The following is a 22,878-nucleotide window of genomic DNA, read 5'->3' as shown; positions in this document are numbered from 1 at the left end:
AAGATTAAACTCATCATAACCTTTGATCAAGATCTATGCACAACAATGACACAGGGTCTTTCTGGGTTGCTTGCTTGAACAGTTTGTAGGTCCTTAGTTGTCCTGCATAGATTTTACAAAATTATACAATCTCAAAGTCTTCTGTTTGGAATGAAAAGCAAAAATTAAGAAAAAAAATAGAATGTATACTTGTAATAAAGCTTAATTTGAATATACATCAAAGCAAAACTTCATTGTAGATATGCTTGACGTTAGGGACGAGCTGCCTATTGACATTGAGAGAATGATGTAGCCCTGCCTGTGAAGTTAAGGGTGCTCTTTAGATCTTTCTGATTTCAGCCTTTCTACTCACTACTTTTTGTAGTTTTGTGGGTATGTACAGAGACAGCCACAACATACACTTTCTAAACAGCTGGATGAAAGAAAAAGAATAACACTTGTAAAGAAGTTTTATGCAGGGAAATTGTTGTTAGTAGCTGTGAGAAGGCCCATGAGTCAAGCAGTTCTTGTGTACCATGAGAAGCAATAAAGCAAGTAAATCTGAGTCAAATGGGGAGGCATGCTAACATATTTTAAATTCCTGTATGAGAGACAGATATTTCTGGAAGAAACAGACCCTTCTGCCAGAGTGCTTTTAATTTAAGAAGCAACTCTAAAAACCTAGGCAAAAGCAGGACTTCAATTTCTGTGAAAGCAGGTTTAACTTTAAACACATAATGATGCAAGAATTCAAGAGAAAATGGCAGCTAGTTTAAATATGAATTGTATTAATGAGAAGAGGGCAAGAATCTTCTAAGTGGTTATGACTTAAACCTTCTAATTATAGCATGCATGCATCATAGTTCAGTAAAAAAGAATATCAAGCATCCTCTGGATGGAAGATGCTCCAATATTTGGTGAACAGTAGCTGATTAACAGGTGACAGAGCTCATATTGTGGAAAAGGAGGAAAAAAATCCCAAAAACTGAGCCTGTGTCTTTTCCCATTTACCCTGCTTTAAACCACAAACAATTCTGCTACTGTCAATGAAGTCACTTTGTTTTTGAAACAGCATGAGGGCAGAATCGATAAAAAAAAGTCCATTAATTAGTTTCTAACTTCATTCAGCTTTCAAAAAGAATAAACAAAAAATGTATGATTTTAAGAAAACATACACACAATTCCATACTCCAAATAAAGCTAAAAGTCCATTCCCAAAGATATTCTCAAAAAAAAAAAAAAAAAAAAAAAATCCCAAATAATGAAGCTCTGAAGTGCAGCCTCTAAAGTGCCTAAGTGTAGTTTGCCTTTACCCAGCAGCAGTGGGACAGAACTGATGTGTCCTGTGATGAGCAGGCCCTTCCTGTCCCCCTCTAGCCCCTAGCTCTGTGTCAAGAGGATGGGGACCTTGCACAACTCTGGTTTGCTGCAAGGGCTGCCAGAGATGCCCTGTGGGTGTTTTGGATTGCACAAGAGCTTCTGAGAGTCGCAGAGAAGGCTGGAGTGACCAAACTGTGCCTCTCCAGCAAGCAGAGGATAGTTCGGATGGAGTGCTGTACTTCAGAGGACTTCCCAAGGATTTGGAAGAAAAGGAGAGAGCAGTGATCGGTCATCCTAAGAAATGTCAGTAGGAGAACCAGATGGCCAAAAAAGCTTCAAAACATAAAAAAAAGAAGAGTATTATACCTAAAAAGTAGAAAGTAAAAGGATTTTTGCAGGTGAGGTGGGACCTACATGACTGAGAAAGGATTGGATGAAGGTGTGAAGTTTGACCACAACTAGCTCTACCATGAGAGATTCAGGGGTTTTGGTTGTTTAGGCAGAATTCTGTTCTGCCTCAGTCTTATTTTGTGCCACTCCATTTTTTTTTTCAGACTCTATAACTGCATCAATCTCTTTGCTTTGAGATTTTTCTTTCTTTTGTGTATGTTATCAGTAACCTTTGCTCCTTTAGGCTTTATTACCACAGATTTTGTAAGAACCTGAAGCGCAGGACAGAGGGATTTGCAATGAGAGTAGGATTTTGAATGCAAAGGGTGACTGAGTATGGGGCTGACTGAACACTGCTGACACCAGCTCCAACAGAACCCTGATTACATACAGCACTGGCTCCCAAACCTTTTGATCCCTGGGATATTAGCTCAGTTGCTTGGAGCACAGTAATAATAACACCAAGGTTGTGGGTTTGATCTTCACATGGGCCATTCACTTAAGTTCACCTGAGGGTCCCTTCCAACTCAGAACATGCTGTGCTTTCAATATTACCAGTCTTCAAACTTCCTTGTACAGCCAGATCTAGCTGATAAATACCATGATCACTGTTATTCCTGAATATCCCTAGCTAGATCACTTACCATCAATGATTTAAATAAAATATTTTCCAAAACCAGTCATACTTCTTCTAACAGTCATACTCCCCAATACTGACAGCACCCCCAGTACAGCTGAACAGCAGCTCTACAGAATCATAGTCTGGGGATTCGCTCTGTAGAAGAATTGTTTGCAGTGTCTTTGACCTGACAGGAAAGATGGGTTTGCTATTGGGAATGACATCCCAAAAACGGTGTTTCTCTGAGCTCAGACAGGGAAACATATATACACACAAATGAAACCCTCACCAGTCTCAGAAGAAGTTGTCTTCACAGAAAGAAGTTTGACTCCGTCTTTATCTGACTGGGCCCTGTTGAAGTCAGAAAATATTTAAGCAGTCAGCACACATGTTGGTCATGTCCAAACAAAACTCTAAGATTTTGGTCCTGAGGAGGCAGCATCTACTCCAGTCTAAACTGGCAGGTTTAAACTGGCCTTTTCATGGGGTCAGGTGGGGGAAAATACCATATGACAACATCTCTGAAAATACCTTTCTCTTAAAATATGTAATAAATTAGGTTCCATTACTCCAGGTTTAATCTAGGACTTCCCAGAAGAGGTAAATCTGGAGGAAAAGGGGTTATATTTTTTTCTGTCAATGAAGACCTTTTAGCCATGTTGAAGGACCACTTCAGAGGTCCAGGGAGTCAGGGCTACCAGCAGCCTAAATGTTGCTTTTGGTCATGCAAGCGGCCACTCCCAGGCTCAATGGCCTTTAATTTGTATCTCCTAACGGATCTTTCCCAGTTTCCCTCTCCTCACACTCCTTAAACCACTACTATTTCAACTGAGCCTATGCAGATAGTCTAGTGGAAACAAGATGGGACAGAGAAACATGATATAATGGGGAACAAGTGAAATATATATAAATAATCCAGAATAAAAAGGAAACACATTGAAACCAGAGAAAACATGAGCAAAAGAAGGGGGTGGGAAAAGATGCAGGGGCAGAGGAGAGGGATCAATGGGTAAAAAGTGAAAAAAAAAAAGAAAAAAGACTGGGCCAATGAGTCCTGTGGCACAGCATAAGCTGTTTATCCATCTCAAAAGGATCAATTGCAAAACAGTTGAGAATCACCACATTTCTATCCATGCTGAAACAGCTGCATGTATACAGGTCTACAATAACTGCAGGTGCAGCACTTTCAACAGGATATTGCTCTTTGGGGTGGCAACGGATTATGATATTTAAACAGAGAAAGATCAAAGAAAATCCTATGCAAAATCTGCTACATTTACAAGTGCCCTGTGATAGATCTCAAAGCAATGAAAAGGATTCAACCTACTGTTCAGCGCCATTCTCTTGTCTCTCTGGAAGAAGAAAAAAAGTTAATATAATTTTGATTGCTGGAACTCAAATCCCAAACATTTAGACATGGCTATTGCAGTTGCTGTGAGAAGGCTCAGTTATAATTTTGCAGTATTGCATTAAGTTCATAAACACAATCAACCAACTTGAATAGCAGTTGCTATTTTTCTGGTCACCCATGGGAGAGAACTGATGTTGCTTGTAGGGACACTTCTGGAAACCAGGGGGAATGACATTTGACTTGTCCAGGAGCACAAGAGAAGCACGTTTTTCCCTGCAGCTCCCAAATCCCTGGGTAGCTGGCACAGAGGATGTGAGATGCAATGGTTCTCAAGCACACAACAGCTGAGCTAAAAGATACAGGGTAAGGGGACTGAGGGAACAAGGGTGTTCCTGAGGCTGTACCCCCAGGGTACAGCCTGGCATGATGTCTGGGAACAGTTTGTCATCCCCACCCATGAGGAACAGGTTTGTCTCCAAAATGAATCATATGCTGAATGTATTTTATGCTTATGTGCAAGTGTGGGCAGATGGAAGGGGCCAGGGGGTTACATCAGGGACACGGAGCCAACTCCATGGCACCAAGCACAGGGGAAGTGCACTGGATAGACCTGGGCAAATCCTACAGGAAGCACTACAGATATCTCTTCTATCTTCCAAATGAGTTTGCTAATAGAGTGACTGATGACATTTGTGCATAGGGGAGGCTGGTAAGGAAATGTTCTTCATCTCACATCTTTATCTCTTGACTATGAATATTTCCATAATTTCCTAAGTAAGGATCACACCTTCCTCTGTTTATCTGGGTCTGTTTTTCCATGTCATTGGCTAAATTGGTTGTGACACACTGTTTGTCTTGGTTTACAGCTTCAACACCCTGTTGTGATTTTGTATTTCCAAGGCTCGGTGATTTCACAGTTCTGCACAGGTCTCCTAACTCATGCCAGCTCACAGAGACAGAAAAACCACAGTCCAGATCAGATCTGGGTTTTCACTTAATGGAAATGTACACTTACCTGTGGCCTGCTTGGGCAACCCTGAAACATTTGACAAATGGACTTTGATGGAATTATAACCCATTATCTTAAGTATTTAATGGACAGCAGAGAAACAGATACTGTCTTTAGCTGCTTTGTCAAAATTACTATTTTCTGAAAATGCTGTTTGCTCAGGGATTTTGCTCCATGCACATTTTTGCTGTAACTGGAAAAGGTTACTTGTGCATAATGTGCCTATGTGTGTCTATGCGTGTATCAGATATATCCTAAAAGAAAACACTAATATTTCTTTACCTGTATCTAGAAGAAAGGTAAAATAAATAAAGTGATTTTGTTGATTATCTTCAAATTTAGTTTTTATTGTCCATTTCTATCTGATTGATTGTGTTAGCACAGGTGTTTGTTAGCCCTTTGTAGCTGCAAAAGCATGAACAAAAGGCTTTACAGCATTATTTATTTTCCAAAAAGCATTTTGGCTCACTTTGGTCTTCCTACTGATTTTGAAAATGAAGTGTTAGTTTCCCACTTCAGGCAAAACACAAAATACAAAAAACTTTCTCATCAGACTACCACAACAGTGATGGTCAAGGTAATCCAAAAGAGATCTTTTAATAACAAAAGCACATTGATTTCCCCCCCTGCAGAGAAAGCAAACCAAATACCTGGAGTTTTCTTCTGGCACATTTTGTACAAAGCCACCAGTGAGAAGACAGAGAGGGTAATGACTATCAGGGTGATGACAATTGGCAAGATAACATCTGCAAAAGAGGGGGAACATAATTTTGGCTGCTGGCTCTGACTTACTTTGCTGCTGTGTATAGGTCCTTGCACACACTAAAGTGAGAGGCACCTCCAGCTCCACTTCACCAAACATGACCCATTTTTCTGGAGACGATAACCTCCTGCTCCTGATATTCTTCCTGCAACCACTGAGCCTCAGGCTTGGATGCTTTATGGAGGGAAGACAGGCTTGCTCCTTCTCCCACCCTTACTCCTCCCCAGACACTCATGCTGCCCTGTGGAACTGGTTTCACCCATTTTTCAGCAAAAGAAAAAGGTTTCAGCACCTGCTCTACTGGGCCCACCTTAATTTCGATGAAAACACTCATCATTCAACCCAGTGTTGATGGTCTCCAAAGGTTTTGTAAGTTGTGTTCAAGAACTACTTTTTTAAATGTGCAATTTATTTTTTTCTCTTTTTTGAAAAAAAAAAAAAAAAGAGCAGTCTGAAATTCAGCAACTGAAGTGATTATTTTGCTTTAACATTGTGCACCCAGAAAGACACCAAGGAATTACATAATTCAGTAACATTCCCTACAGCACTTAAAACCAGGGATAGAAAATGCAAGATCTCCTTTTAAAATGAGGACATTTCTTTCCTTTTATTATTTCCCACCATCTGTCATTTCCTGACAGGTGTTTCCCAGCCAAGAAGCAAAAAAAGGAAAGAATTATGTAATGAAGAGAAGCTTTCCCTGGGAAATATATAAGCCCAGCTTCTCCCTTTTTATCATTTCTCCGGCAGTAACTGGCCACATTCAAATTCAGCAGGCACTCTCTTGCCTGCTGGCCTAAGCCCTGTGTCAGGGGGAGGCTGCATTCAATGGCTCTTATGCAATTAATATTTAATATTTGTATAGAGTGCATCTGTGGGACTAGAGGGAGACAGCCTACAGTGGGAAAACATCAAACATATTTTGCTTAGTCAGTACTCTGGGTTGGAAATAGCAAAGCTGCAGCAACACAATATGCACAATATTGAAATGAAAGATTAAGTACCATGCATCATGCAAATATCAAGTGCTAAAAGGGTTTGCAGAAGACTGCCTCCTAGACCTTCTCCCCATGACAATATGAATAACATATTCATATAATATATTCACAACAATACATTCATATAATATGTACAACATGTATATGAGCAACTTTTTCATATGTTCCCTTGTGTCTTCTCTCACAGGGGATGACTTTTTTGTTTGGTTTTTATTTATTTTTTTTTAAATTTCACCACTTTGAATCAATCCTTTGGAATAACTGTGCTACTCTGCAGTGAGAGAGATGTCAACCTATTGAGCTCTGTTTCTCTCTGAGAGGAGTTTTATAACCAGCATTTAAATTTGGTTTCTAATAGGGCCTAAGTCTGGTAAGGCAGAAATAAAACTGCCAGTTTCATTTGTCTACTACTCCAATCCCTCATCAAAAGCAAAACTGATCAACTGAAAGCTCAAAAGTGTGACAATTAAGTAAGAATACTCACTAGAATAGCTGATATTACTCCCTGTATGAGTCTGGTTTCCAGAACTGCTTTTAGGACTTTCGGAAGTTGGCTCTGCAAAAGAAATAATGCCTTTCGGGTAAACATGAATTGCCAGAATTCCCCAGACAGCTCCCTCTGAAAAATTACCCTCACAAAACAACTTCTGTGTCCCCAGTTCTGGAGCTTCACTTGGTGCTTCACATCTATATTTCTTCTCAATAATACTTGGATAACTTGGCAAGAGGGGTGGAAAAGTTTATCTAGCATGGCCTAAAGAAACACACAATTTTTATGGGTACAGATTTCCTTAAGATCCTCTGCTTATCCACTTACAGGTTATGTGCTACAAACTTTTTCACTTTAGGAGGTTATGGTACTGTTCAACATTACAAGAGATTTTTTAACAAGTAAGTAAACAAGAAAGAGGGTGAAAATTAGACCTGTCTTCAATAGAAGACCAAAATATTTCACTGCTAATTAAAAAAAAAAGTGCTAATAGTAGATGAAGATGTCTGAGGCACAATATCAGTAGATAGCAAGTTTTGTTGAGTGTTATAGAGAATGTGTCTGCTCTCTACCCCATTTGGAGAGAGCAATGCTGTGAGCCTCTTAGACACATTTTAGGACTAGGTTTAAAGGAATGCATTTCTACCTTCAGGTGCTAATCTGAATTTGAGTCAGGTATCAACAACGCAAAATATTTATTACCTTGCTGCATACAGCCCGTGAAAAAACAATCACTGAACTTCCAGAGAGAAAACAGAAAATGCAAACATTGGCATTTCCCTAGGTACATTATATAGCACATGGGATTGCATTCCATATTGAACGGAGGCTTGAGCAAAACAAGGTGAACACTGCGTCTGAAGGAGCCAACCGGCTGGATAGACATGAGGCAAGGTCAAGCATTTCCATTTCCTGGCTAAATATCAGAAGTGGCTCTCAAACAAAGGTGTCTGGGGAAGATGATCTGTTAAAAAAGGATCCTAGCAGAGGTTTTATATATAGTGAGAACATGGAGACAACCACTGAGGTGTTGTTGGTCAGGTACCTACTCACAATCCACACCTGTAGGATTGCATGGTTTCTCTTCCCAAGAACAGAATGGGGCTCAAGTTGTAGGGTGGAAGCTATGAAATTAATTAAATCATTAAAACCAATATCTATGGCCATTTTGAGGTATAGAATACAATTTTGTTCTACTAAGTGTCTGGAAGACATGTCCCTATTTTTACAGAAATTGTTATACAGACAGTACTTGTAACTGTAATCCATGAAGTTACAGTAACAAATAAGATTTGTTTGTCCCAATCATGTAGGAATTCTTCTTCCTTGCAAAACTGATTTTTAACTCACACTCACTGTTAAAAAATATTTTGGTGGTTGTTTACTTTCCCACTTCCTGACTCTTCTACCCTCATTTGTCTGGACACAGAAGCCTCCTGGGGAAAATGATCACTTACAAAGTGTTTGTGTGGTGCTTAAACAATACAGTCATAGCTGAGACTTTCTGATGCTATAGTGCAGGAAACAATCATTGTCCAAGACTTTATCTCTGAAAAATCACTGTTTCTTTAAAGCAGAAGTTCTCTTCCCCTTGGTGCCTGTCTGCTGAGGGGTGATAATGTAAGGTTGGAAACTGAGCTATCACCAAGTGACTAAAAGAATTCCTATGCATTCTTAATTCCATGTGATTGCTTCAAATTTCCCAAGGAAATACTACTGCCTTTTTGTTACTTTATCTGGTATACTACCAGTTGCCAGGGCAAGCAAGCAATTATCACAGCAATGAGTTACCCTGGATACTGATTGGAAATGTCAACAGAAACAAACTGCACTGAAAAACGGGAATGTGTATCCCCACATTTGTGCAGGATATGTGTGCCTCTCCTCAGGAGAAAAACTGAGGACTGAAATCCACTGGATTTTTTTTTTCTTGGTTATCTGTTAATTGACCAAGATGTGAGTAATGAAAGAAAGAAAAATCCATAGGTTAGCATTTAAACTGCTTGTGACCATCAATAAGAAATATGACAGCTGAAAAGAAGCACTACTGAATAAAACAGAGTAAGGAACTAAAACCTTAAGCTCCTTTCTCCACTTCTTTCATTAAAGTGTCTCACAAGTCAGCCCCTCCTGTCTAGTTTGTCTGGATCTGGAAGATATTTTCCAGTTATGGAATAATCTGGGATCAGAATAAAAATGAATTGGAGAAATACATCTATCATGGAACAGGATGGCCAAGATTTTGCAGGCAGCAGCAACAAGAACTTCAGGGACCAGTACAGAAGATGCTGTTTCCTGATAAATCCAGAGAAAGGAAAATAGGACAATACAGGTTCATTAGCACAGGAAACTTGCCTTACTCTGGGATTTGCTGCTTCTCACTACAGGACGGGGAATGAGAGCCACTGACAAGAACAAGCTCCTTGGTAAACACTCTATTTATAACAGCTTCCCATTGCATCATGTCATATACCAGGCCTGATTTTTTCTGTGGTCCCACCCTGTTTTCTTTCCAGTATCTGCCAGTCCAACATGTTACTCAGCTGAAATCACATCAAATTACTCAATGCAACAAGCTGAACATCACTCTCCCTCTGTGTTTCAGGTACATTATTCCCTTAGATCCTTCTTGCTTCCCGAACATTCCCTTTCCTCAAGCTGTCCTCCCACCCCACACCAGCCTTTTTCATCAGTGTGCATAGACCAACCTCCTGTATTGCTCTTACTTGTTGAAGTTGTTGGAGAGATCATGGGAAGGCCTGTAATAAAACAGAAAGAATAGGTTTGTTAGAATCTGTTTTAGATGTCCAGAGTCTTCACATCATGGAAAAGGGCAGACTTTAGGAACATGCTCGGTAACACCCACAACAAACTCTGCCCCAGAAGTGACATACTAACACAGTTTCCAAGCCCAGAAAGTCTGAGTTGTAAAAGTCTCCAGCCATCCCTCATAGATGGGAGCAGAATACAGTCTATGCTAGGTTGTTATTCTGCTCAAGAGAAGAAAATCCTGAATTAATTGATACATTCCTTAAAAACTCCTCCTTCCAAAATCAAAAAAGTGCCTGGGAGTGAACAGCTGACATTTAACTGACAAGTGTTTTAATAAAAGAAACTAATTGAGACACATCTTCAAGAGTCACAAAACCCTTTAAAAAGAAATCTTTGTTTATTATCTTGGTGCTTTTGGCTAGCAGACTGCCAAGCAGCAGAAGCAAGAAGCATTGCTAATGAGGAAGAAATTGACCTTATAGAGCACTGAGCACAATGCTTACTTGCTCTACTGTCAGTTCCCCCAGCTACTTCACAAGGTTTTGGTGTACAACTTTTTTTTTTTTTTTTTTTTTTTTTTTTTTTTTTTTCCGGTTGTTAGCATGCTGCTGTTCCTGTGTGTCTAGACTGTAGCAGGCTTGGAAATTAGAGTGGCTGTGTCCTCTGTGTCCCAGCTGTGCCAGGGTAGGGGATCACAGAGGCAACATCCTGAAGGCAGCTGTAACTCCAGGCAGGCATTAAGCCTGTCCCCTGACTGCCCAGGTTTCAGTGCTCCTCTAAACCAGTTTCCCCAGGGAGCACAAATCCACCCTTATACCCTCACTACTCCTTCTGGGCTGTGCATAGAGACAGCTCCTACCAACAGAGCTGTAACACAAATTGTTCTGTTGCTGTGAACACACTCTGAAAAGCAGAATGCTGCTCTTGTTTTTCCTTCTCTCTATACACAATTAAAACCATGGATCACTTCGGCTGCTGGGGTGCAAATAACTGCTTTTGCTAATGGTACATGTGACAAAACTAAAACTCCATTTTAATCACAAATGTTCATGAGAAGTATGTTTAGGTTGAAAAGCTAAGTACTTAAAAATCAACAGTAAGAGCTCTTCTTGAACATATTAAATATTTGTAATGCTAAGTGTCCTGGATGTATACAGTTACCTCACCCTGGCTTCCTAGAATGCAGAGGAGACTGTTTTCCTAAGCTTTTTGTCATCTCATCAATCCAACTGCAAACACCAATATCACTGTACTCTAAAAGGATCTCTGTGATGAATCATTAGGCAATGTTTATAGCATGTTTGGGCAACATTACCAACAAAACCAAGCAAAAGCCTTCAGGAAGTTAATAAATCACTTGTCAAAGGAACAACACACAGTACACAATGCAGGAGGACACATACCTGGCATTAAGGAAACATCCAAATATGATATGATTGTTTATTACCAGAATACTGCCTTTCCTTCAGCCTGCAAGGTGTGGGATGCCATGATAAAAACACCATGTGATTACACAGCATGTGGGCAAACTAGCAAACTGTAAGGCTCTGTGCTGTGCATGTTCTCAAAGAAAGGCAGAAGATTTTGTCAAGTCTTACAAGGTCACTTCTCTGTGAAATCACTTTGAACCTTGTCACTCAAGTCTGTGGAACTTTTCTTTGAAAGAGCTCCAACATTATAACATAATTGAACATTTTCCCTTACATTCACTCTTACAAACTAGATGAAGCATCTTGGCTCAAATGAAAACAAATAAATACATAGAAAAAGCATATTAAGCCCAAGACCAATACCCAAGTTCATCTTCAAAGAGTTAACAGCTTTTTGAACCTGAATGCAGGTAACAGAAGCACAGGTGACATAAACTTCTTCAAACAGGAAGAGCTGGGGGACATGTGCTTCAGCACCCACTGGCGCAACCAAAAGCCATATAGTTGTCCTGGCCAGACCTTGCCTCTTCCATAAACCCAGAGAGCAGAAATTATCCCAGGGGGGAAGCATGACAGCAGCCACCTGCCCTCTCTTTCTAGGCCTCTGTTATTTTTTGGCCACTGCACACACCTACACACAATAACACTACCATCCTCTTTCAGGAAGGTATCTCACCCAGGTTTTGCTAGAGCATGAAAAATTAAATGGGAAAAATCTCATGCCTTCCTCTCTCTCCCTGTCTCCAGTAAACAAGCAAGGCACAGGTTCACCCTCTGTTCAGAGATCTCTCAGTCCTGCCACACAAACAAGGCTGTGTTTATCCAAGTGATTCAGCAGGTGCTTTCAGTTTGCATTCTCTAAATAATCATCCAGTGCCCTTTTTGGTGTGGGCTCACATGCTGCTGTTCTCCAGAAAGAGAAGGACAGAAGGAAAAGCAGCATTTCACTTGGTAACAGTTACTGTAGTTGCTCTAGCTGCCTGTACAGAGCTTGCTACCTCCTTTGGGGCTGCTAGCAAGATGCTCTGCATAAATAATCTGGGAAGATTTCCAGATTCGTCATAAAAAGTGAGTTGTGCAACACTGGCTGTGCTGGGTTCCTCCTTGTGCAGTAAGAAGGACAAGGATAAAAAATTTGGCACATGACCATGGTTTGATTTGAAATTACCTGTCTGAGTCAGTTCAGCACTGGTGAGAAGCTCGACAGATGGAGGAAGAGACCAATAACTAAACTCTCCCACTCTGCTCTCCAACAGCCGCTACCTAAGCAGCCTGGATACCCTGCAGTTTGCAGCTTCTGTTTTTTGGAGTGCAGCCACATCCAACTGTGTTCACTGGCAAAACAAACGAATACATTTGGCTGATTACTCAGAGGGGATGCACCACAATATAAATCAAGGCAAAATTAAAAATCTGAAAAAGCCTTTCTTGCCTTGACCGCACCATAGATCTGTAATAGTGTTAACGGAGGCTTTGCTATGTTTCCCATCTCCAAGAAACTTCTGGTTTTGTGTCTCTCTCTTTGTGAAGCAGCTCAAGATACAGTGGGTAATTTTTATCTAATATCACTATCCAGAGTTCCTGCAGTTTGTGTACAGAAGGAGTCAAACCCTACTAGTCTTACTCATAAAAATTTTCTTAGGGAGATGCCTCCTGTGAATCAAGTGAGTAGGATTTATAATTGGAGGAGTGCAATAAAGATATCAATAGATGAAGCAGGTTGATTCATCTGACAGTTTATTATAATAGATCATTTAATCTTACCACCCTGCTGGGTGAACTTAAGCTCGTACTGCTTTATAGATTTTTTTTTGTTGTTTAGATCACAGAAGAAAAAGCCACAATTCTTGCAGTTTCTCAGATGTATTTAGACTCTAATCTCCAGTTTTTCATTAATGAAACAAAAGGAGAAAATTAAATATTAGCAAGCAATCCTCTGTGGAGGAGGAGTGGGAGGTATATTCTGCACGACAGCCAAAGTTAAAGAAGTGCGTGTGTCAATGGCACGCATGCAGGTGGTTCTCTTTGCTAAAAACAGTCCTTATTGCCTCCTCTAGCCTGGGTGAGCCCTACGCAGCACCTCCTCTGTGGCTGGTGCTTTCAATCTCCTTTAATACAGCAATTCTGTTCTCTGAAGTTCCTACACATTCTCTCCCAGGCTCCCCCACTCATCTCAGTCACTCTCCAGCTCTCTCTAGCACTCCTCCCACACCCTGATCTTTTGATATGGCTGATTGGAAATTTCACTGCAAAAAGTGCTTTCTTTTCTGCATCAAGAAAGGAAACTTTCACCAAAATGGCTTTTTTTTTTTAAATGGAAAATGGTTTCAAAAATTAAATATATTTAGCCAGCTGGATTATTTTGGTTGGGCATACCAAATAGAAATTTTCTGGTTTGGATCCATTTCACATTAATTTGTCTTCCCCGGAGCTCCCTCGCAGAAGACATGGCTCAGATACCTCCAGCTTGCAAGCTATTCTATCCCCCATGGGCTGCAGCCTTGGCACACACCAGCCCCTGCTCTGGTGAACAAAAGGCACCCAGCCCCTGAATGTAAAATTCTGGAGACCTAGAAATTAATAATCTAATGGCAGTGAGAAAGGTGGCATTTCCTCTGGTCTCAGCACAGGATGAAACAACCGGCTTCACACTTGCCTTAAATTTATTAGGGTGCAGCATATGGCTTTCCCTGGGCCTGAGCACAGAGGAGAAGAAATCTGTTTACAAGGAACCAAGACATTTTTCTTTAAGCTTTTAACACATACAGAGAATAAGGGAGCAAGGGTGGTCTAACCATTTGGGATAAGCTACCTAACACATCAGGGTGAGAAAGGGGATTTCTTGCATATACAGCCTTCAAGAAAGAAGCCAGGGGCTGGTGCTGTGAGGAGACAGAAAAGGTGATAGCGTGGAAATCCTGGTGTGGGCAGAAGTGATTTTGAAATGACAGTTTTATGGGAACTTGGAGCACTGGCTATGCCAATGATTCCTAGACTGACTGCCTCTGGATGGATGGGTTCTTTCTGTCTCAGCCAGGCAATTATAGTTCTGGCATCTTGGGTAGTCTCTGAGCTCAAGAAGATTTATTGGTTTTACAGCAGAGTAAGCTGAGTAAGATGATGGCTTTTGCAAACAGACCCCAGGAAGGTTGTAAAACTTTCTTGACAAATTTAAAGTGTAAAATGTAATCATATACACAGTATAATAGGTAATTCAATACAAATGATGCATAGTCAGATATGCAGTACAATTTAATATTAACCTGGAGAATTTACCTGAGTGAGAAACTTTTTAATTAAAAATGTTGTAATTTACTGTTTTATTGCAGTATAGCAATGGTGAGGTTTCCGTACAACGCCTGTGTTTGCCAAAAGACATGAAACCTAACAGAGAAGTCAAGTAACCACAGCTCACAGTATATGCATTGTGGGGAATGGGCTTTTTGAAATAATTGCAAAGACTTCACTCTGAATCAGTTGCCTTGGGTTGACTTTAACTTTCTTAAAATGCTTTCAATCTCTTTGCAAGCTTCTAAGCATTTCAGTGCACAGTGAGCATATTGCTCTACTTTTATATCCAATCCTATCCTTTATGAGGAAAAATCACAGCACACACATGTGCTTATGTCCCACACAAACACAATCCGGAGGTTGCACAAAGAGTCTTGTACCCCTTGGGGGATGCTGAGCATTACTACTAATAATGCTCAACATTATTAATAGTATTAATACTATTAATAATAGGGATATGCAAACTAAGAGAGTGTCCTTGTTGGATTTACACACATGTAACTAAGAGTAAGTACTAAATGAAGTGAAGGCCCAAGAGACCTTAAGCAAACCTGAAAAAGTGGTTCTTCAAAACCTAGGAAAGTTAAGCCAGAACAAAGTATAAAAAATTATCATTCATATGACCTGGCATCTGCATTCCCCACAGTGTTTCTTAGTGAATACACAGACCAAAACACACCCAGAAAAACAATAAGACCAGACTTGAGTTGGGAAGAACTGATACATTTTTGACCTTGTATGTGACCAAGATGTACTTTAAACAACATCATTTAATTGGTAATAGGCATTAAATTTCTCTCCGGATTTTTTAACAACTACAGAAGTTATAGCTGTTTTCTTCTTTGTCTCCTCTGCTTTGTAGCCAGGGAATTTATCTTGATGTCCTCCTCTGACAGTCAATGCTACACAATGACCTCCCACAGCATATATGAAGATTACTATTATTGTAATTTATATTCTCCTGTAATGACATCACGTATCTCAACTGAATGTTTGGAAGTTCACCCACCACTCAACACAACTTCAGGGCTAGGTGACATGGACACAGTGTACCCTACATGAATAAGGAGATGTGGTCCTCATCACAATGCACAGCAAATGAAGAAAACACTCAAAATTATCTGCATCCTTTTAACTGCTTGTATAGAGAAAGAAAGTGCATGTTTTCAAGCCTTACCTGGGGTTCCAGAAGCAGAAGTGTTTCCTTTTGGAGACACTGTAGAAGAAAAAGACTGTCCCATAGTAGATGCAGAATCCAAACTCTCATTTTGTGCCAATTGTGCTCCACTTGCTTGTGTAGCTGAAAATGAGAAAGATGTTCAGGTAAGAGGCACCTGCACAATCATTGTCTCAGATCCTGGACCATCCCTGAGACAAATGCTCTGGCCATCATAGAAAAGGCTCAATGTAAGAAAGCACCACATGTTCTGGTAACTGCCTGTCAAGGAACAAACCATCCCTATGGAATTGTTATTACTGGCATAGCTGAGGCACCTTCAAAGCACACTGTAGCAAGAGAAACAGCCTCACACCTGTGCCAGAAGACAACCCAGAGCTCTGAACTGGGACCCTAGAATAATTAGACAGTGTTGCACAAAGAGCAATATAATCAGGAGAGAGAAGCTCAACTTGCTGCCCTCTATATTTTCCTTCATTTTAAAATCAATCAATCAAGCTTCAGTTACAACTGTCACATAATGTGATACTGTGACACTGCAATACTGTATCAAGTTTAGGGATTGCAATTATACAAAGAATTAATGATTTCATTCTGCACCGTTAAGCCCAAGGAAATAACATATCCCTGAATATTAATATATGAAAAATAAATAGTCTTATTTCTCCTCTCACTCAGTCAACAGGAGATCAAGGCTATTGTGCTACAAGATTGGTAGCCTAAGGTGAGGCCAAGACAATGGTGCAGGACATGACCTAAACCCATGGAACTGAAGGTCACTGAATGACCAGAAATAATTTAAAATATGCCAGCACTGCCCATAATTCCTACGTCTGTACTCAAACCTCAGAATAACAACAAGCAAGAGAGTGCCTACTGAATAAAACATAGAGGTGCCCAAGAGTAACCTTATACTTCCTGTCTGATATAAATCAGAGAGGCTACTGAGCTCTAAACTGTTTTCAGTGCTTCCTCATATGAATTTTAAACACTGGAACTAAAACAACTTTAAGACATGTTTCAGTCAGCGAGCAACATCACGCACATGCAATATGTAAATCTTGAGGAATGCTTCATCACACACTTTATCTAGAAACTGATTACCAGTTTGGTCCCTCAAAGAACCCAAAGCTCTTTATTCTATAGCTACACACCTTTAACTTGGCCTTTCCCTTCCCCTCTTGTTCAGCAAGCGCAGTACCTTACAAAGGCAAGCTTCAAAAATCAATAAGGTAAGAAAGAGTGAGCTGAAGCCATTGGAGTCAGGGGATTCATATAATTTGGAAACAGAGAATCTGGGCAGCCAGGGATGGTGTCTTTCAAGGTTGAGGCACGAAAATTATGAAAAACAACTTAAGTGCCTAAAACTTTCACTGGGATTCTAGTGAGGAGAAGCAGAATTTCATGTCACCTTCATTCAGGAAATTCAGCAGTGTTCCCCTTCCATATACAGGTCTAACCTGCAGTAGAGAGGAGTGTAAAAAGCCCCTCTACTTCATTTTATACTATGGTATAATGCAATGATCCGATAATGTTAACAATTCCTACATTCTCTTCATGGAAACTTTGAATCAATCTCTAGAAGCAAACTTTTTCCACACTTGATTATTATTGTCTTGGCTTCAGATATAAATTTTATAGGTTGAATTTTATTCTGAGATCAATTTTTAAAAATGGAAAAAAAACCCAAACTGAGGTACCTCCCTCTCCCTATAAGATAGATGCACAGGCTTGTAGCAGTTGCAGCAACCATGTTGTGGCTCCCTTGTCAAAGGTTAGAAAAGGATTGTAAGGGAAAATGAAAAGTAAGTCAGAATAACAGTGCAGAGACACTCAAACAAATATGCTTTGTGAACACTGCAGAACAATCAGGTGTGTGGGAGAGGAGGAGGGAGGCAGCCAGTTACCATGTAACCCCACAGAGGGCTGTTTTCCCATGGGGATCACTCATTCCACGCATCCTATCAGTCCTGGCAGCAACCCAGCCTCGGGTACTCCTCTTGTGTTTGGGAGCTGCGAGAACAGATTGTTCTCAGGAACATGGGCTCTGCACTGGATATGCCTTGGCAGGGGATCGGGATAGGAGGGATGATGGCATTTCCATTTTATTTATTTATCTTTTTTTAAATTTAGCCTGGGTGAGATTCTCCCAGTGACCCAGGTAGCACCTGGTATGACTTACGTGTTTACCTAGGGCTTGGCATAAAGCTTGTTGCATTTATTTTGCCAGACTGCAGAACAGGCTCAGTGCTCCCTGTGTCAAGGGTAAAATAGATGTACTACAGGGCAAAAAGCCGTGTGCCAGTTTTCACCGCTTCCAAGATGGAAAACGCAACCTGGAGGGTAAGGCTTCCTTAATTCCACGGCAAGATTAAATCCTAGCAACCCAATTCTCTGCTGACTTGTGGCTTTGAAGCGGCTTTTAAGCAGCACCCAAGCCTCACGCCTAATGCACAGCACAGGCTTTACCACCAACACATTTAGCAGATGAGACAGCTTCTGCACCAAAAGCATGAGGGAACGGGAGCATCCGTACCCAGCCACTGCTCGTGTACTCAGCAAAGATGTGCCTTTTCGCTGAATCCCGTAACTCCTAATCCGTGCGGGCTGTAATTGGGTCTCGGCGGCAGGAGCCAGCGCAAGCGCTCGCTGCGGGGACGGGCGGGGGGCTGTGCGCGGTGACTCAGCGCTGCCGGCCCGCCGACACATCCCCGCTGCTGCTGCTGCTGCTGCTGCTGCAGTCATCCATCACCGCGCCTCGCCTCCGCCTGCTGCAGCACCCGTCCCTGCCATCCCTGCCTGCTGCAGCACCCATCCCCGCCTGCTGCAGCACCCATCCCTGACATCCCTGCCTGCTGCAGCACCCATCCCTGCGATCCCCGCCTGCTGCAGCACCCATCCCCGCCTGCTGCAGCACCCATCCCTGCGATCCCCGCCTGCTGCAGCACCCATCCCTGCGATCCCTGCCTGCTGCAGCACCCATCCCTGCGATCCCCGCCTGCTGCAGCACCCATCCCTGAGATCCCCGCCTGCTGCAGCACCCGTCCCGGCGATCCCCGCCTGCTGCAGCACCCGTCCCTGCGATCCCCGCCTGCTGCAGCACCCATCCCTGCGATCCCCGCCTGCTGCAGCACCCGTCCCCGCTGCTGCCGGGGGAACACTGCCTTTGCAGGAAAGCAGCGCGGCGCAGAAGGGCGGCTGCTGCTGCTGCAGCTGCAGAAGCGCTCGCAGCATGGGCTCACGGGTTTGTTGTTAACAGCTGATTACGAATAGAAGTGGTAAAGCGGTGCAGAGTTTAAAATAGCTGTCCGAATTGGGATGATGGCTACGGCAGCAGAACTCGCTGGTGGTGATGCGGCTCTCCCTGCTGATATTTTGATAAGATAAATGGCAGTGCGTTAACACGTATTTGGCAAAGGGGTAATCAACAATGGGGAACCTGAAGTTGCCTTGCAAAGCCGCTGTCTGAGCTTCAGGAATTTCCTTATTCTCTAAGTAAGGCTTTGAAAAGCCTTCATTTTCTTTAACCAGCTGAAATTTGACACATATCCTCACTTGATCTTAGCATGGTTTTCTGCTTAACCTATGTATAACATGCATACATTTTGGCATTTCCCAGCAGTACTTTAAATTTTCTTTACAGTAAGCTGCTAACTAATTAGTTTTGACATTGTAAGATGCTACCCACAAATACCCTGCATATACTCTCTGCTCTGCAAAGAGTATAGCTATCTCTATGTGTGGTGAAACCTTCCATGACCAATAAATCAATCAAGGAAACACTTTGAGGGGGCAAAATGAACTCCACCCAAACCACGTTAAAATACCAGCACAAAAGGTTTTTAAAATGGAAGACTAAAGCTTTGCTTTTGAGCTTGTATTTTTAGCATTAACACACATACAGGTCTTGCCCCCATAATCAGCAGCCTGAAAAGCCATTTGCATGAATGAGTGCACAAAAGCTTTGGAAAATCCCATTGTAGCAATCCCAATGACATTTTTGCCCATTCAGAGGAATGAAAATTGGCTAGGGAGGAAACCAAACGGACTCAGTTTTAATATTTACATCCATAGTTGATTGCAAATACTGTCTGCAGCTTTATGTTTTCTGGTAAGCAAAATCCCAAAGTATTTCAAATATATATACTTTAAAACTTTTCTCTGCATAAAATGTCTCAGCAGCCATTGTTTACCTATAACATGTGCTAAGAAACTGAGGAAAATTGAGCAATACCTGTTACAAGAATGCTTTTCTGGTAGTGTTCCTGAGATAAAGCTTACTTTTAAATTACTGGTAGTTTGATTAAAAAAAAAAAAAATCCTCCACTGCTTCCCTTTGTCACTTTTTAATATACCACTGCACCATAATGTATCATCATCCAGGGGAGTGGCATAACTCAGAAGCACAACAGTCGAAAATCCACTCTTCTTTGTCTGAATACTGATCTTACATAAGATGCTTGCTCTATATGCAAGGGAGGAAGAACAGAATTTTTTGTGGCATTTAATTTCTTATTCTCTTTGATAACTTCAAGTGTCCCAGGATACGAAATCCTGATTGCAGATGCAATTTTCTGTGGTGTGACACCATACAAATTCTTGTTTTAAGGACCTGAACCACACAAGTGAGGTCATTGACTAAATGTGAACTCTTGCATTTGAACATTGCATATTGATAAATAAGAAGGCTAAAAAGACCAGTCTGATGTTGGCTTCTAATACAACAAACAGGGCAGGAAGTAAAGCGGGGGAGATTGTATCTGTGGCCTGCAGAGGAAAAGAACACTGAAGTCTTGGAAAAAAAATAAAGGACAAAGATCTTTGCATGATTTCAGTGTATGGAGCACTGGGGGCTTTTCCTGAATCTATAATAGAAGGTGACAGCAGCCACAGAAATTGCAGCAGTGACAGGAAGCCCTGTCAAATCTCAGTTGTGTGAATGCAATCGTTTACTGAAGCTTTTAGCAGAGATTGAAGCAGAGAAAAGGATGACTTCCATTACAAAATGACAAAGCTGCCTGCTTTTTATTAAAAATCAGGTGCAGCAAAAATAAATTTTGAAGTGGCATAAAGGCACCACCAACTTCTGCCTCACACAGCCAGTGCAAAATTGGGGAGAAACGAGTGCTAGTGAGAAAGAAAAAGGGACAGCAGCCAGCTTTCCCCTCCTGTCGGTTCTGAGAGCAGGAGTGTTGCTGTGCCTTTAGGGAGTGCAGCAGCCCTGGCAGCTGGGCACTACTGCCGGGGCTGGGAGGATGCAGGGAGCAGAGCCAGGGCCACCCTGCTGTGCCCATGCTGGGTGAGAGCGCAGGGATGGCTGCAGCCAGCAGCCGGAGGGTGGCCAGGGGGCCTGAGGGCTTTCTGCAAGGCTGGTCACACAGGCAGAGCCCCGGCGCCACGCCCTGCCCCAACACCAACACCTCTGCCCCATCCCACTCCTTTCTGCTGAAGCCAAGGCTATGATTTTCTTGAAATGCAGACCAGAATTTTATCTTTTAAAACCCACTAAAATTGGTTTTCACATATAGATATTCCCAAGTACTACCTCTGCATTAAAAGACGATACAATTTTTTTAATGCGGGCATTTCCAATGTTCTGGACACGCTGTGCCAGTTTTATTTCTTACAAGGGGGATTGAGAGGCAGAAAAGACTCAGAAAAGCATTTTTGTACCACAAGTTTGAGGGGGGAGGCAGGCTTAGCTAAAATGAGGAGTTTTAAAACCAAACCACAACACAAGCAGCTAGGGACTGAATTCTAGCTGGTGGGAAGAGAATGCAAGAGCAATGGAAAGGAAGCACAAAGCTCCCTGCCCCTGCCCATCACACCTCCAGCAGCAGTTTTTCAGCACAGAGCAGCGGCTGGAGCGAAGCTGCACTGGCAGCACGCCTTTCCTCGTTAGCTTCCCTTCCCTGCCGGGAGCTCTACCTGTCACCAAGGTTTAGTTCCAGGTGGCTGTGCCGCTCTGGTAGCCACAAGCCAGGAACCTCTGCCAAATTGAAAGGAGCAGGAGTTACATCCATAATGCAACATGCCATGCTGTGGGCTTCTGACAGGCCTGCAGTGCCACAGTTGCAAGTTTTAAGAGATTTTTTTGGGGCCTTTGGTATCACTTTGAGCAGCTTGTGCATTGGCCAGGCTGTGTGTATTCTGTGATTCACTGACAGTGGCATTTAAAAGCCAAGCCAAAACCCCAAAGATTTTGGGCTGACAATCAGACCACTCCTTACACAACACACAGCGGGAAAGCTGCATCAGTAGGAAATGAAACCATGAAGTGAAAGGGGAATAGTTCTCCAGGAAGCTTAGAAGGCTTGGGCCCATGAGAGGTGGCTTTAAAGGAACATTTGCACAAAAAAAGCATGCAGACTGCTTCACAGGAGTACCTTTTCAGACAAATTAGCCAAGGGAAGAGAAGCCACATTCTAATAATTTGTAACAGTTCAGTATGTTGTAAACATCAATTCTGAGTATGTTGGTGTATCATTGACTGCTGAGGTAAATATCTGAAGTATTTAATTTTCTTTTTTAAATAAAAAAATTCCAAAGCTCTGGTTCATCAGAAGACTGGAGCAAACATTTAGAGTGCATATCATAGACAAGGGAGACTGAATTTCATCTTAAATTTACTGAATTCCTTTGGGATGTTAATATACTATTTAAAATTAACCCAAATACTTGCTGGATATGTGGGTTTGATTTTTTGTTTGGTTGGGGTTTCATGGGGTTCTTTTGTTTGTTTGGGGTTTTTGGTTTGGTTTTTTTTGGGGTGTTTTTGTATTTTTATTTTCATTATTATTATTTTTTTCTAAAATCCAATCTGATATTCCAAGCCAGCACAGGTTCTTCTGAAGATTTATGGGAAATACATGTATCTCCTTAGATTGATGCAGAGTAATTAGTACCACCTCTCTTTCAGTACTATGGCTCGCATAGTAACATAATAAGCATAGTGTTATAACACATATAAAAATAAGAAACAAAGGGGTGTTGTTCTGATACCATTCTGATCACATAAAATTATTTTTTAATTTCATACATATTGAAAAAAAAACCCACACGAAGATAAAATAAAACATTAAAACCCTTCCAAATACATTTCTCCCAGTTACAGAGAGATTAATATCCTGTGTAATAGCTTCAGATCACCTCCACTACAAATTAAAGGTATAATACATTCTTTGTGGAGCATTCCAGGGCAAGCTTCATTTAAGATATGCAATATGGTAGGATGAATAGCTCTGCCTCCCTAAACCACTAAACTACTCTTTTTGACCTCCTTTTATTGT

At 41.5% G+C, this 22,878-nt stretch overlaps 1 protein-coding gene across 4 annotated transcripts in view; it reads right to left on the bottom strand.

Annotated features, from left to right (window-relative positions):
• Window positions 1-22,878, bottom strand: part of EMCN (endomucin) — a 53,498-nt gene that overhangs the window by 11,358 nt on the left and 19,262 nt on the right. For 2 of the 4 annotated variants that reach the window (XM_030271678.4, XM_030271677.4), the window contains exons 5-10: window positions 15,590-15,712; window positions 9,628-9,678; window positions 6,914-6,985; window positions 5,319-5,414; window positions 3,636-3,660; window positions 2,598-2,659 (exon numbers count right to left, since the gene is read on the bottom strand). In XM_030271678.4, the coding sequence (XP_030127538.4) occupies window positions 2,598-2,659; window positions 3,636-3,660; window positions 5,319-5,414; window positions 6,914-6,985; window positions 9,628-9,678; window positions 15,590-15,712 (429 nt within the window). The remainder of the gene's footprint in view (window positions 1-2,597; window positions 2,660-3,635; window positions 3,661-5,318; window positions 5,415-6,913; window positions 6,986-9,627; window positions 9,679-15,589; window positions 15,713-22,878) is intronic. The other 2 variants (XM_002193062.7, XM_030271679.4) reach the window with 1 other exon arrangement.

This window comes from Taeniopygia guttata, chromosome 4, assembly GCF_048771995.1.
Source record: "Taeniopygia guttata chromosome 4, bTaeGut7.mat, whole genome shotgun sequence".
NCBI classification, from domain to species: Eukaryota; Metazoa; Chordata; class Aves; order Passeriformes; family Estrildidae; genus Taeniopygia; species Taeniopygia guttata.
This window is presented reverse-complemented; position numbering and strand designations above follow the sequence as displayed.